This window comes from Melospiza georgiana, chromosome 8 (genome assembly GCF_028018845.1).
Source record: "Melospiza georgiana isolate bMelGeo1 chromosome 8, bMelGeo1.pri, whole genome shotgun sequence".
Taxonomy (NCBI): domain Eukaryota; kingdom Metazoa; phylum Chordata; class Aves; order Passeriformes; family Passerellidae; genus Melospiza; species Melospiza georgiana.
In genome coordinates this window covers 19,661,429-19,676,540 of record NC_080437.1, presented here as the reverse complement: position 1 = coordinate 19,676,540, position 15,112 = coordinate 19,661,429, and the positions used below count along the sequence as shown (strand labels likewise).

At 39.3% G+C, this 15,112-nt stretch overlaps 1 protein-coding gene across 1 annotated transcript in view; it reads right to left on the bottom strand.

The window, feature by feature from the left end:
- Positions 1 to 15,112, bottom strand: part of WDFY4 (WDFY family member 4) — a 108,373-nt gene that overhangs the window by 83,000 nt on the left and 10,261 nt on the right. The window contains exons 8-14 of the mRNA XM_058029118.1: positions 14,508 to 14,960; positions 14,018 to 14,122; positions 12,976 to 13,166; positions 9,795 to 10,405; positions 5,738 to 5,831; positions 1,018 to 1,232; positions 47 to 147 (exon numbers count right to left, since the gene is read on the bottom strand). Of these exons, the coding sequence (XP_057885101.1) occupies positions 47 to 147; positions 1,018 to 1,232; positions 5,738 to 5,831; positions 9,795 to 10,405; positions 12,976 to 13,166; positions 14,018 to 14,122; positions 14,508 to 14,960 (1,770 nt within the window). The remainder of the gene's footprint in view (positions 1 to 46; positions 148 to 1,017; positions 1,233 to 5,737; positions 5,832 to 9,794; positions 10,406 to 12,975; positions 13,167 to 14,017; positions 14,123 to 14,507; positions 14,961 to 15,112) is intronic.

Genomic DNA, 15,112 nt, shown 5'->3' with positions numbered 1-15,112 from the left:
ATTGCAGAGACATCTCTAATTCAGACCCTGTTCATTGTGTGCTTACCTGCATCAGCTGAATCACTCCCCTGACAGGAAAGGACCTTGGTCTTGTTAGTGCTGGGTCTAGAAGGTACTAATGGAGAACCTCCCAGCCACAAAAATTGCCTAACATAGAAAAAAACAAAAGCAATTTTAAGAAAGGAAAACAAGCCAGACACTTGGAGTCACAACAACCATGCAAATAGAGCTTAGACTTCTGGAGAACAATTTTTTTTGTTGAACACCAAATTTTAAAGACATCCCAAACAGAACAAAAGAAATGTTTTCCATTGTAGCAACACAAGTATTTTGCTTGCTTTATATTTCCTTTCAAGATTTTCATGTTGAAAAAAAATCAGATGTTGCTTTTCTTCATCAATAATTTTGAATAGCCCTAATTTTTCAGGAAAAAAAAAATCTATGGGTAGGAGTTCTTCATTGAGTCCTTTTTTATAAATCCTATTCCCTATTTGACTGAAAGAAATACAGTCTTCCACTGAATATTTAAATTCATCTGCACGCTGGTAGCTGCTAGGTACTGTAATGTCTAGCACATCTTAGCATTAATGAAGAAAGTGCAACCTCAAACTGGAAATAGTGACTGAGGAAGAAGAATGCACTTTTTATTTTTGAATCTGTCATTGACATGGATCTGAGACATGAGGAAGTCATTTTTACTCTGCAGAAAACAGCTTCTCCATATAAATACCAGGAGAGAATAACCCTGTTTGTTTTACAGTGACTTAATTAGTTCATTCATAAGTGGCTTTATAACCCCTGCAGTGATGATGCAGAACACTACAGACACACACATCTTCAGGAGTCATTTAAGCATATATCCTGCAATCAGTGAGGAAGGAGGATTAATTGGGACTTGAAAGAAAAGTCTGAGTCTTGCTGAATTAGAGCACTACGTGAAACATCTAATTATTTACTAAACTTTGCCAAAAAAAGCACCACTAAAGCAAAGTGCTTCCATTAGATACAATCTTATACCTTAACACATGTGGCTCAACAGCCTGTGATGCAAGCTTCTCAAAGACCCTGGTGAGGGGCAGGTGCAGGGGGTGGCTGTCACTGCAGAAAGCATCCTGACAGGAGGTGATGACTGTGCTCAGCAGGCCACACTCACACATCACCTGGCGGCTCTTCTCTGACTTCACCAAGGACTGGATATGATCAACCAGAGCACACTGGATCTCCTGGGAAAGCTGAAATGGACACAGAAGTAAAGTCAGAGAGCTGGAACTAAACTGTACAGGACAACTGATTTATTCTGTTTTAATTTGTTTTTCAATTGTCAAATCCCTGAGAGTAAACATCTGGTCCAGAAAAGAAGCCCCTGAGGCAAGAGGCTCAAGCAGAACTGCATGGCTGTTCTATCAAGCTCTGCACTAAAACAATGTGCATATATTCATCTGAGCAGCTGCCTGGCCATCCACAGCTCAGCTTTCATGCCTCATCTCTGTGGCAGTGAAGGAAGCAAACAATCAGCTGGCATTCAAAAACAAGGCATCACCACCAAGGACAGGTTACTGGGCATAAGCTCCAAGACCAACACAGGAACTCAGAATATATATAACAATAAGCCCGTGGAGAGCAATATTGATATGATCTACTCTTCATTCTAAAAGCACTGTTCTTAAAGAAAACTGTATCAAGCAATGTCATGAAACAATTTTAAACACTTCTCTATATGTTTTGCTGAATTGAAGCTTTGCTTCATTATTGCTTCTTAATGATCTTTAAGCCTCTCAATTCTCCTAAATTATCTTTAGAGCAATTTGTTTCCAGTTAGTAATGCATTGTACCCCATTGACCTAACTAGATTTCATGTAAAAGTAACTGGATCATATATTTAAACACAAATCTTACAAAGATTAATTATTCCCTATTTCAAAGAGCTTTCAAACTTTCTCACATGATGTTCCAGGAAATAGACATGCAAACTTTTAAAGAAAAGGACAACAATGGGGACAGACACACAAGTAAAAGCAATGGGATTTGATTTTATAACATGAATAAGAAGCAACTCGATTCAGAATAAGCTTAAGTGGAAAGAGGAATTGAGCTCTTTTTCATTCAACCAGACAAAGCCAACACAGGACAATTTGTGTTCAAAGTGCCCCCAGCTGCAGCACTTAGAAAACAATACATCCGTTGTAACATACATACTGTTTTTGCAAACTCAACTAAATTTGTCATATCTGAAGGGTGTGTTCTTTCTATAACATTTCCTAAGGGTGAGTTCTTTGGATAACATTTTCTTCTCTCTGAAGGACTATTCATTGCCAGGGACATAGCTTTCACTGTGCATAGCATTACACACAGAAAGCATCCACCAGACTAAACTACATTATTTCAGAGTGTTTACAAGTTCCACAACTTTTTAAATCTTTTAATTAACATTTTACTTCATTTCTGACAATATGCAGGAAAGTATGTGTAAATAACACTAAACAGAGGATGTCACGGGTCTTGACTAAGTGAAGCAACTGTTTTATTCCAAAATAAATCCAATAAAAGCATAATGGTGTACAAAAAGATTGATTGTTTTCATTAGCCTAGCAGCTCTGTCAATACCAATATTGCTTTGTTTTGAATAAAATGAGCTGTTTTCATGGATTTTTGTTCCAGTAAAATGAGATTTTAGCGGAAATATTAAAGGTGGCCAAGAAACCATGCTGTGTATTTCTGTGTGCATGGATTGATTTTCTTAACAATTATTACTTGCACTGTGAATCAGGATATTGAAGGTGCAGTTAGAATGCAGCTGAGCTCTGCCTCAGAGTTTTAAGGGCAAATGTCACCTAGCAATTTGTCCAATCTGCTTAAGTAATTCCCAGATTCTTTCTCCTAAGAGCCCATAGTTTCAAAACTTGGTAGCTGAGTTTAATTCACTGTTATTCATCTTCAGGGTTATCATGCTATTTTCAAGGTATGCAAAAATGATGAACTTTTGTCTCTGTGCATTCACTTCAAAAGGATGCAATTTCTTTAGATTGAAAAACAAAATAGCAATAATTATGTGTGCAGAAATACCTGAAAAATTTAACTTTTTTAACATCTAAAGGGAGAACAAGTAATTTAGCCTAATTTAAAACAGGGATAAGTGTCTTTTTAAAAATTGCAAAATACTTATTGATGTTGATTTCACAGCAGTGACTATGACAGCAGCTCATTATACAAGGGACATGGATGAAAACAAAAAGGAAAAATCCAGCTGTGGAAGCAATAGTATTACTTAGCAAAAGTGTAAATAATTTACATGATGAATTGTGTGAGGATTATTTTTTGTCAGTATTCAGAAGAAACCTGCCAGGATGATGAGACAGAACTGAAAAAAGCTCTTATTCTCTTCTAAAAAATTCTTTCCTTTCCCTTACCCACTTTTGTCAGATCTAGATGATCTCTGTATCTGACATTACAAATGGGAAAGATTTGTCATGACACTTTGGAATCTTAAAATTTCAGTCAAGGATGACATATGTCTGAAAGGAAACGTCTTTCTTCTCAAGGTAGAAAATACACCGTGAATATCCTGGGCCACATATCTGAAGTGGATGGGAATCTGTCTCTATTTACAAAGTGTTTGAAACATTTGCAAGGCAATCTTTCATCACTGAACAGACAACATACTAATGAAAGGAAAATCTATCTTGTATGTGGTCAAACAACAGAGTCTGACGGAAACAGGCTTAGTTCCAGTCATAGGCATGAACATGAGCAATGTCCTCTAAATACAACTTACTGACTTGAAAACTGCTTACTGACTCAAACCTCTTGGTCAGTTTAAAAGTTTTAAGCAAGTTTCTGGACCCATGAAATTCAAATTATTTTTTTCTCATGCCTAGCAATGGCAGGAATATACATCCACAAATCTATTATCTTCAGCTCTTAAATGTCAGAAAGTATAAGGAAATGGCTGAAGTGCAAAATCACCTGTTTTACTGTCTGCTACTGGGTTCTCTACACTGACAGGTTCAGCATTGCTTCAGCCCATCATTTCCTGAGTCTGACAAAGGTCACTGAGAAGTTGCAAAATTGGCAGGAAATCGATATTATTTCTGAGGGTCAGAATTGAAAGTACATTAATTTTATTGAGTCCCATTAAAGTTTCTGTAAAAGCAGTGCTTTCTCATTGCTAATTCTTCACACACGATCTGAACTGATTCTACGATTTTTCCAGATTACTCTCAGACGCTTGGACCTAAAATATTTATCATGGCACTAAAACAAGCAGAAAGAGATGAGTTATTGTCCCTTCTTCTCCACATTTGCTCCCAAAAAGGGTACTTTTTGATTCAGTCTTTTCAGTCTTAAATTCAGAGCAAGAAGCCCCTTAAGACTTTTTCATCAAAGTCTGCAGTACATCCAGAAAGCCATTATTTCATCTCATCTAGCTGTTAAATACTGTAGCACTAGAAAAAGAAACAGTAACCTGTTTGGGACAGAATATATCTACCCAAAGAGTAATTGCTTCAGTTATTTTCCTTTTGGCACATAGCTCCCCTTCACTAGCCACTGGGGTTAAACCTTTTGCATCAGATCTTACCTGACTCCTGTGTTCCAAGTAGAATCTCCTGGCACAAAGCCAATAAAGTCCAGCCTTTTATGTCTCTACCTGGCAGCATCAGTGAGCTCCCCAAGCTCTGAAATATTCCATTTATTCTCTGTCTCATTCAATGATTTTTCAATAGAAATAGCCGAGAAAATTCTATTTTTCCTTTAACCTTTTTGCAGGTTATTTTATGAGTATTCCTCAAGACATTTGTTAACTCCTAGGTAGGGTTTGACTCAGGACTTTGCATAATAGTGGTCCAATTTTACCTGAGGCAATCATATTCACAACAGAAATACTAAAACACTACCAGTAATAATTTCTTATTGACTAAGAAGAAAGGAATGAGAGAAAAAAAGAAAATATGAGCATACTTAAATACATAACTGGAATTTGTGCTGTAGTCCTTCATACTTTTAAGAACACTGCCATCTACTGAGGATCGCAGAGGCTCTCCTTCTTACAGAGCTCAAGTCCTGGAGTCAATTCCAATTTCTCAATGACACTCTCATCCAATTAACCCTTCTACTTGTTTTTCAGAAATTAATTACTGTAATTAACAAAATTTCACTAGCTGGTGCCTTGATTCCAATAAACAAGAGTTGGAATGTACCAGCAGTTATTTGTTCCTTTCAGAGCTCTGGATGAAGAACCTGGGTTTATTTCAGTCCCTTCGTGTGTACTTTCACTGCATGTTAGACCAAACAGCCAATACAATCCAGGCAGTATATTTATTCAGAGTGGGTGTGTATATATCTGGATGGTTTGACAAAGAAAAACACATTCTAAGCTGCATTAAATGTTTATGGACCATTAGGTCTGAAGGGTCAGACTGTTCTGGTTGCTTGGTCTGTTGGCTATACTTAAAACAGTTTTCAAGGCACTTCTACATTATGCCTTTGCAATAAGTATTCTGGGACCAAAATCCATACACTGCATCAGGCAGGCACAGAAATGCTTTGGCAAACTGACAGCCGATAGTTTTTGTTGTTCTTACATCTACTGACGCAGTGAAATTTGTGCTGTTCCTCCTGACAGCGTTTTAGGTAAATTTTAGTATTGCCACATTTGTAAAGACTAAGCAATTCCTGGAAATGAATCTACAGAGAAGTAGAAGACACTGTTTGGATGGCATTTTGATATATTCAGACTCACCTGAGCATATCCTTCTTTGTAAAGCCTTGGCAACAACCTCACCATGACACAGACAGCACCTGGTTGTACAATGGTGCAGTCTCTCATTTCCAACCTGCAGTAAGAGGACACATCATAATTATCATTAGAACAGCAAAGAGGTTCTAACCATGTTCCAGGAGAGCGTAGCATTAAATCCTCCCAGCAGCAACCAGGCTCAGCATTGGAAACCAAGCAAATGACCCAGAGCAGCTGGATGCCTCCTGAGAGTAACAAAGACAGGACATCACCTGCTCATGAGCTGACATTTCAAGGACCTGAACATGCAAAGGTGTGAAGCAGCCTCTTTAACCAAATTTTGCCTTTGAAGGTATTTGCAGAACAGAAAACGGACAACCAGAGGAATCACTGATGCATCAGTCCACAACCAGTGCTATCCTTTTATTTTCTAGAAGTTTATAAATTGAGTTATACAGTATCCTTAGTACTTTAAAATAAAACAGAAATAAGCAAAGGTGAGACAGTCTTGATGAAATCAGTATGCCATCCTCCCCTTCCAACACTAGAATTTGCCTAAAGTAATAAAGTAAAATTGAATAGCTTTCCCACAAGTCTTCATTTTTGCCACTTAGGACCTTTTTATGTTCAGGCACAGGAAGGAACTGAGGAATCAGAAACATCACAGAGAAGATCTGCTAATGCCATGATGCAGGCTAGAGGTCAGATATAGCTCAAAGATGAACCCACAGCACAGTAAAAACTCTAGCTTAGGCACTACAGGCTCATCCTGTTTAGAGTATCATCAGCATTTCTGGGTGCACCTCTGAACTGGAGCTGTGATGTGCACTGTCAGAAACATCTGAACATCTGTCCCAAGCAGATCTCACAAGAAAAGCAAAGGCAACATCTTATGGCTGTAATTAGACTGACAAAATAAAGTATAATATACTTTATGAACTGGATAAAACACAAGGTACAAGGATAAAAGTAATCATTAAAAAAAAAGTTTTACAAGGGATGTAAAGAAAGGTAAAAAGGCTGCAATTAAACATGTTTGTCAGCCACTCCCAAAAAGGCTCATCTGATACAGCAGAACAGGGAGTAGCGTGTAGCACACTGCCACACAGTGACAAATAATTTTTACTGCACTCTCAAGAAGGATAATTTCAAATTAATTGTTCTTTTGCAATATTTTCTGTGCAACAAATCAAAATCAGGTCTGGTATAAAGAGTTGCTGCAGCAGTGGTTTCAATGTGGGTACATAGACCTGTACTTGACATAAACGTGGGCAAGCTTTTAAATATCACAGAAAAAAGTACATTGAAAATACACTCTCCTCCCATCTCCCTGAGAAAACCCACACCATTTTAGAAGAGAATAATCCCAGCTCACTAAAATCAATAGGGACAAAATCATGGCTGGAAAGCTTACTGGCTGGAAACAAGCTTGGTGTGCTGGCCCATGCCCAGGTGAGCCAGAGTGTGCCCAGGTGGCCAACAGGGCCAATGGCATCCTGGCCTGCATCAACACCAGTGTGGCCAGCAGGAGCAGGGGAGTGATTCTGCCCCTGTACCTGGCACAGGTGAGGCTACAGCTTGAGTGCTGTGTCCAGTTCTGGGCCTCTCACTACAAGGACCTCAGGGTGCTGGAGTGTGTGCAGAGAAGGGCAACAAGACTCAAGAAGGGTTTTTAGGAATAATATTCTGAATAATAAGAATTCTCTGTGCTCCTCATTTTATGGCCTGTCTTAGTACAAAAGCTGTGTTCCTGTACTCCTCACCTCCGCAAACAGCCCCTGTCTCCCACTCCTACCCCAGGGCTATCCAATCAGCCCTGTGATTCCACTCCATCTATCTCATCAGCTTCATGGTGTGAACTGCAAATCTGCTCTGCACTGGTGCTACTTAAATAAGATAAATAAGAGGTTTTGGGTACAAAACGAGATGTCACAAAGAACCTGAAGAGCCATTAGCACAGTGAGCTGTCTGTGGTAACAGCAGCTGCAGCAGCCATGCTGCTGGGGTGGGCACAAAGAAGGGCATCCCTCCCAAGGAGATCAGCCTCAGTTAACACAGCTTGCAGCAGGATATGTCCAATCACCAGGAACAAAAGGATAACCAGAGACCCCATCTGCCACAAAAGGTGTTTCAAACATTACTGCAGGAGCACAGAGGGCTGGTTTTGAGATGGGAAGGACAGAGTCAATTCCCAGAAGTTTGCAGCATCATTGACTACAAGACACTGGAAGGGGCTAGAATATTATCCAGCATTAAAATACTAACTGTGCTATGTATTAGCCACAGGCTCCTGCAGGATCACCTCCCTTCCCTGCCTCCTTGGGAATATTAAATATGTGTTGCAGGATGGGGTATCAGAGGCCACCTACACTGACTGCATTGAAGTTTCTCCTTTCAAACTGCTGCCTGAAACCTTTCAGGAGGAAGTGTGAGTGTGGATTACAGCTAAGAGGAAGCTGCACTACGGGAACAACAGGCTTGCAGAAACTATGGGATTTCTTATTTTTATTTTCATAAAATTTACTGGTGGAAAAAGGCTGTATAGCTTGAAGATTGTCAGCTTTCCAGTACATGTTCCTCTTTTGTGTTTGCATACAGCTGTCATGGACAGTCTCCAACCTCCCCTAGCTGATCTGGCTTCCTTTTGTGCCTTCACATCCCAGAATAAACAACCCCAAATCAGACAGACACTGTGAACTGAAAGGGTCCCAGTTTTCAGGATTAATATCTCCACAGTGGTCTGCAGTTACTGCACAACATCACATCTCAGCAGGCAAAAGAACACAAGGAGATTGGAAGCCTTGCTCATTTCTTCATTTCAGTCCTAGTAACTTCAGAAAGACAGACAGAGCCACACCCCTCCCAGCATTGCCCCAACTTACTCTTTCTCCCTTAACATCCATCCAACAGACAGTGTACTTCTCACAACTACCACCCTCTATGTCCTCTATGCACATGGACCCGTGTTCTTCCAAATCAGGATAGGAAGATCTGCTTGGCAAAGAGCATTTATTCCTCCTGAGCTACCAAGTCCTCTCCCCAGCACTGAGTACTAATCAGAAACTTCCCGTATAACTTATGAGTAAACATGGAGTAAACATGGTAAAATCTGCTGCACAGGGAACAAAGAAATCCACCACACTTTACTTGCTTCAAACAAATATAAATATAACCAGAAATGCTTATTCAGCCTGCTTCAGGGAAAAGAGTTCTGCTGACTTCAGTGACTGCTGCTATGAGTGGCAGACATCATGTCTTGGTCTGTAAATTGGAAGATGACTTTGCAATAATCTACAGTAAGGGTTGAAGAAATCTCACACTTATCAACTTAGCCTTTTTAAGCATAACTCCAGTCAGAAACAAATTTGATAAAAGGATTGAGATTCAAGATAAAGCTAGAGAAAAATGAATAGACAGAAAAATCTTATGAGTTACAAAATGCAGGTGCTTCAAAACAGATTGACAGCTGACAGCTATGCTGATTTCTGGTATAGTCTTCCCTTCCTACCAAGGATATATGTTTTGACATAAACCTTTATTCAATGAGGTAGGCAGCATGACTGTTCCTATCCCAATTTTCTCTATTTCAACATGAATAAATGAGAGTGTGTCTGCACCCGTGCTTGGACACACATGGATGTTAAAATACCTTAGTTTAACTTCTATTTTCATTGTATCAAGTGACTGGAAGCAGCTTTCCACATAACTGAAAAAGTCAAAATTGATCAGAGCAGGTTCAAGCAGTGACTAAGCACAAGACTTAAGTCCCACCAACCTTCTTCTAAGACTCCATTCCTGTTCCCAGTTTGCAGGTGTCAATCTTCAACATAAACTCTGCAGCTCTTGGGGCTGTGTGTCCCACTGATGCACTAAATCCTTACACCCCAATTTTTTATCATTTACCTTTCCAAAACCTTTCCAGACTTCCGCGGCCTGGAGGCCTGGGAGTTGGGATTGAACTGGTTTGTTTACCCTTGGCAGGTTATATCACACCTTCCCTCAGTTTGCTACCATATAAAATGCACATATCAGCCTTTTCCTGTAGTAAATAAAGGCTTACTTCTCTTCAGGGTTCCCCCATAGCATATAGGCAGAGGCAGGTAATTTGTTGACTGGTCTTTTGAAAGGAACAGGATGCTCTTCTTGAGCTTGGGGGGCCTCCTGATCATCTCTTGCTTCTTCTCCCATCCCTGGCTTCCTCTCCTTAAAGTAGCTTTCCTGATGGAGGGTTCCTTTGACCATGTGATCAAGAAAATTTAGAATCCAAATGCAGTTTTTTAGCCATTCTGGGAGAGGTTGTGAAGAACAGAGTGCTGCATCCAAGAATTCTGGAAATGTCCTTGTCTTCTCAAGGCTCACAGGAATTTGCTTTTTCCCTCCTGTCCAGAAGCATCCGAGTGATCCCAGATCCTCTGCCATCTTTTCAAAGAGGCCATTCCTCTGGAAGAAGGTGCTGTTGACAGGGTCTAGGTGCAGGGCTGCAGTTATCCCCTGAAGAGCATGGAAAACCAGCTCCAAGATGCAATTCTGCCCAACTGCTGCCCACTGCCCAGATGGAGGGTCCTGCAGTGCACCCTCCATGTCTGACAGGAGGGACAGGAGCCCGTTGAATCCACTGCAGGTTCTGAAAGCTGAATGGCTCTTGGGACTCTCCAGTATCCTCAAGAGTGACTAAAAATGTTGGGAAGAAAGAAATAAAAAAAAAAAAAAAAAAAAAAAAAAAGGCACTTAAATCAAGGGGAAAAGAAGCTTTAGAATACTTTAAATCACAAGTTTGCACAAAAATTCTTTGACCAAAATTTTACTCTTTGAGGGGGAAGGGGAAGGTGGTCAAAATAAAGGTTATCACTGTATACCCAGTGAATCATACAACCAACCCTTGAATGCACCCTTAAGCACCACTAAAGCAGTCAGGTACAGGACAGTGCTCACAGGAAGAAGCAAAGAAATCAAATTTCCTGCTTTACAAATCCTAGTCACTTTGGCCAGAGGTAGTTTCATATCTTTGGCTGTTCTTTTACCAGTCTTCTCAGACTCTCTCAAGAAATCTGCTTTTGCCCTAGATAAATGGAAGTAAAGATTAAATTGTAAATACTCTCACATGGAAACTGGCAGGAAGGGACAGCTCTCTACAGACAACTCTTCCTGCAGCCCTGAATGCACATGAGAACCCACACTAAACTTTTGCTCATATGACTGAGAATGCCCTTTCCAAAAAAAACCCAGTGACACAGGATGGCATAAAGAATATTGCAAGCAGCAGGCTCTCCTCATTAAGAAAGACAAGAATATCTTTTCTCAGCTAAGGTATTTTTCAAGTTTGCACAACACTTCAGAGGAAAAAAGCCATAAAAAGTAAGATCTCAAGACAATGAAGTCATTAGATTTTATCTAACTTCAATAGGATTAAAGCACGTTATAAGTGAATGCCACTTGACAATATAACATATATAAAACCAACTTAAACTATTTTCCAATTTTGAATGTTATGGGCTTGCCATTTTAAAGCAAATCTGGAAAAGTTATTAAGAGCTGTGGAAATAAAATTGGTGAGAAAAAGGAGCTTGCAAGGAAACAGTCTACTGCATTTGAATACAATTGATCCCAAGTTTTTGAGGTGTTGCACAATTAATTTTGTACAGGGACTTTTCAAATTTGATGCTGTACTTTTGCACATTGGAAAGGGTTAATTTCACATATAGATCTCCCCAAGAGATATCCAATGGAAAAGCTTTACTTCACAGCCTCCTGAGGAGGAACAATTTTTAACAGAAATATATCTGCCTGTAACAGGAGCTAGGACTGTGAGAAAGGACTGTGAGAACTGAAGGGGGAGGGGGCACTCTATTACTGTCATTCAATTTTGTATGATAATGTATCAAACCAGGCAGAGACTTCTGAACAGGGAGTAAATTTAATAACTTAGAGTTGAAGTTATCAGGATGGCTTTAACACATTCCAGAGTAGGTCAACAGTAAACACATTTCCCCCAGCTTTAACTCAGTTAGAATTTAATCACCTATGAGTTAGTATTCCTCTGTCTTGAATCTATAAAACTGATGTCTGCTGGAAATCCCCTAACTCAGTTACTGCTAACAGAATTTATTTTGCACATTCCATTATTTGTTATTCCTCATAATTGTCCACGTGCCACACTGGAATACGGCAATGCTAATCGCATTTGGACTCGGGCTTTAACAGCTAAATATACATTAGCAAATCAATCTGAATTTGTGTGTAACACAATCACAGTCCCAATGGATAAAGAAAATAAATTCATTTGCTTACATTATACTTTAATACAGTTATCATTTGTCAAAATTAGACACTGAAGTTGCATTTATTTTCATATTAGTTTGGATACCATACTCAACTTTTCCACAGGTATTGTTAAAGTTTACTATTTCAAATCAAAGCTATAAACTTCATCCTTTTAACTTCTTTTAATAACATGGTTCTTTTGTTATAAAAGCAGTTGTTATATTGTATGGGAAAGTGAATTGCATTTACACTTGTCAGAGAAGGTAGAAAGAAATTTTAAAATCAGCGCGTACAACAGTGTTGAATTCTAAAAGCAGTGCTTACACAGTGCTGCATTCTAAAATCAGTGATTATAAGAGTGCTGCTTTTCAACTGGATGTCTATGACCTATAAACCAAAATAAAGCACCGTGATTCTTTTCTCTGTTTCATTGCTTATGATCAGACACTCTGGAGTTAATAGAGGCTATGCCTAGTTCTAGTTTCTTCCTCCAAACATTCATAAAATTCTTCCTTTCCATTGCCTCATCTCTTTTTACATGTGTTTACACTCGTGTTTGTGAGAAATGACAAAATTAAGGACAGCAAAGTTTCAATCTGGGAAACTTATCTGAATGAAGCTGTTTGTCTCATGCCTTTCCTGACTCTTCCAATCTTGCTGCTTCACATCTTGCATCCTCTCTCCACAAATCCACTTTCATTTACATTTGTTTCTCCTTTCTCTGTCACATTATATAGAACTGCTCATACAATTGTGCCCTTAGCATTTCCATTTTTCCCTCTTGCCTTACTATTTGTGTCTTCAAAATACTTTGTAATCTGATACTGAGTGAAGGTATTGACCACACAGGCATTGCTAAAAATCAAAGTGCCCAAGTCACCATAAACTAGAGTTGGCTTATGGCTCTTTCTTCTGCTTTTACATCTTGAAAACAGATGGTTCCCAAGAAAACAATGTCCAAGTGAAAGCCACATTATTACCTTCAGAAGATCTAGTTTCAGGTGCAGTTCCCATTGAGTGGAAGAACAGAGGGCCCCAATAATAATGCTCATATATTCTTCATAATTGATTACTGATAACTGCTCCAAGATGCTGAGGGTAGCACTCCTGTAGCACTCATCATCCAAAAATATCTTGATATATGGCACCATTCCATAGTCCTTCAGAACAACTAGGGACAAACACATTGTCACTTTTCAGTTAAACTACCCTTTGCTTGTAATTTTTACAGGGAGATTTTCAGTGTTGGTGTGAAGTTCCACATTTCTACAAATACAGCAGGACAGGTAAGAGCAGTTGGTTAAGCTAAAGATGACACAAACTGAATGGCACAAGAACAACCAGGGATAAAATGACTGGATGACCATGATTTCCAAACATCAGAGATGACAAGTTCTCAATACAATAATGAATAAAAAGACACCTTATTTTCAGCTTAAGCATCTCTTTCATTTAGGAAGGGAAATTTTGATGATTTCCAAAAATATATTTACACCATGCAAAACGCTGCAAACATGATGATTCTAGGGTTCCATAGTGAATTGAGTGGATTCCTGTATTCAGTAGCATTCACTCCTGTGCTACTGTGTTCCACAAGATTCCCTACAAACAGGTATAAATTCTTAGCTATAACACAAATATAGGAGTGTTCCTCAGCATGCACCTGATCCAATCAAGATTTCAAATGACAGATATAATGGCAGAAATTCTGGATGAACAAATGATACACAAGAGTCAAGTACACACTTTTTTTCCACAAGCTAACTCTATACAAACACTTCAGGAGCATGTCTATGGATGAAGGAAACAAGCTGACTACTGGGGGCAAAGCTTATAATTCAGGATGAGAATACCTTTTTCATACTTCCTTCTAGTGTAACACAGTTATCCCTACACTTCTTGCTTTTTTCCTCCATTTTTCACTGAAGCACAAAAGTCAGAAAATTTGTTTGTGCTCCTTAAGACCATGGTCACTTACCCCCAAATATCACAAGGGTAACACAGTCATGTGTATTTCCTTACCCGTGTTCCTCACAGACCTTGCTGTAAGGGCAGCCACCATTTTCAGCATCACAACATTTAATTCCTTCTCAGTGCCTTCTTTCGGGTTAGGCAGAGGAGTTCCAGCTGTCAGCATATTAAAAGTTATGTTACATTATACAAGAAATGGAAGGAAGTATTTTTCTTGCTCCCATCTCAAGCTTGCATTATAGAGAACCCCAAATTAAGACTTGTTTAAAAGTGTGGGCTGAAGGGTACCACCCAGAAAAATTCAATGTACACTAGCAAAGAAAATCCCAGAGCTGTTTAGGCTAGGCTAGTGAGCAGAAAAACAAACAGCAAAGATTTCAGAGAGGACCCAGCTTGTGTGCCAAATTTAGGCAAATCAGCTTGAAGACAAAATCTAGCTACTCAGTATAAAAAAAATACATAAATTTACTGTAGAAAAAGATTATTTATTCCTATTGATCTGCCTTCTTCTGTGGTTGTTGTGAGTGGCTTTAAGCTGTACCTGATTTCCTCAAGATCTTGGCTTCCTTCCTCAAGAGTGCCAGCAGTAGGCCTAAGAGCCCAGAGTCACGGAAAATGTCACTAAATAACAGGTCCTTCTGGGTCATGCTGAGAAGGCACTGGAGGGCTGTTAAGGTGCAGAATGGCACTATGTTTTCCTTTATCAAATACTGAACCTTCTTCAAAATCTCATGGGGAACATAGGACAGGCTCAGAACTATGGACTCCACCAGTCTGAAGAACTGGACTTGGACTGGGGGTGGTTTGAAGTGAATGATGTCAGTGAATTGGTTGATAGGTTGCAGTGTCCATTCCAGAAGAAAGAAGTTCATTCTGTCCCAAGCCCATATGGTACCAATTGCTGCCAAGATTCTTCCACACAGGTGCTGATCATTACTTCTCTGGAAAATGGATTGCAGCACCTGGAAAGGCTGAAGGTTTTTCACTGTCATTCCTGTGTGGAAAAAACCCAGGAGAGATCATTTTTACGTGGCACTCATGTAAAAATTATCTCTCTGCAAGTATCCTAATTGTAATGTTAGATCATCTGAAAGTGGAAATGAGAGCAACAGACATGAAAGATGTGATGGGGAGGTATATTCTTGA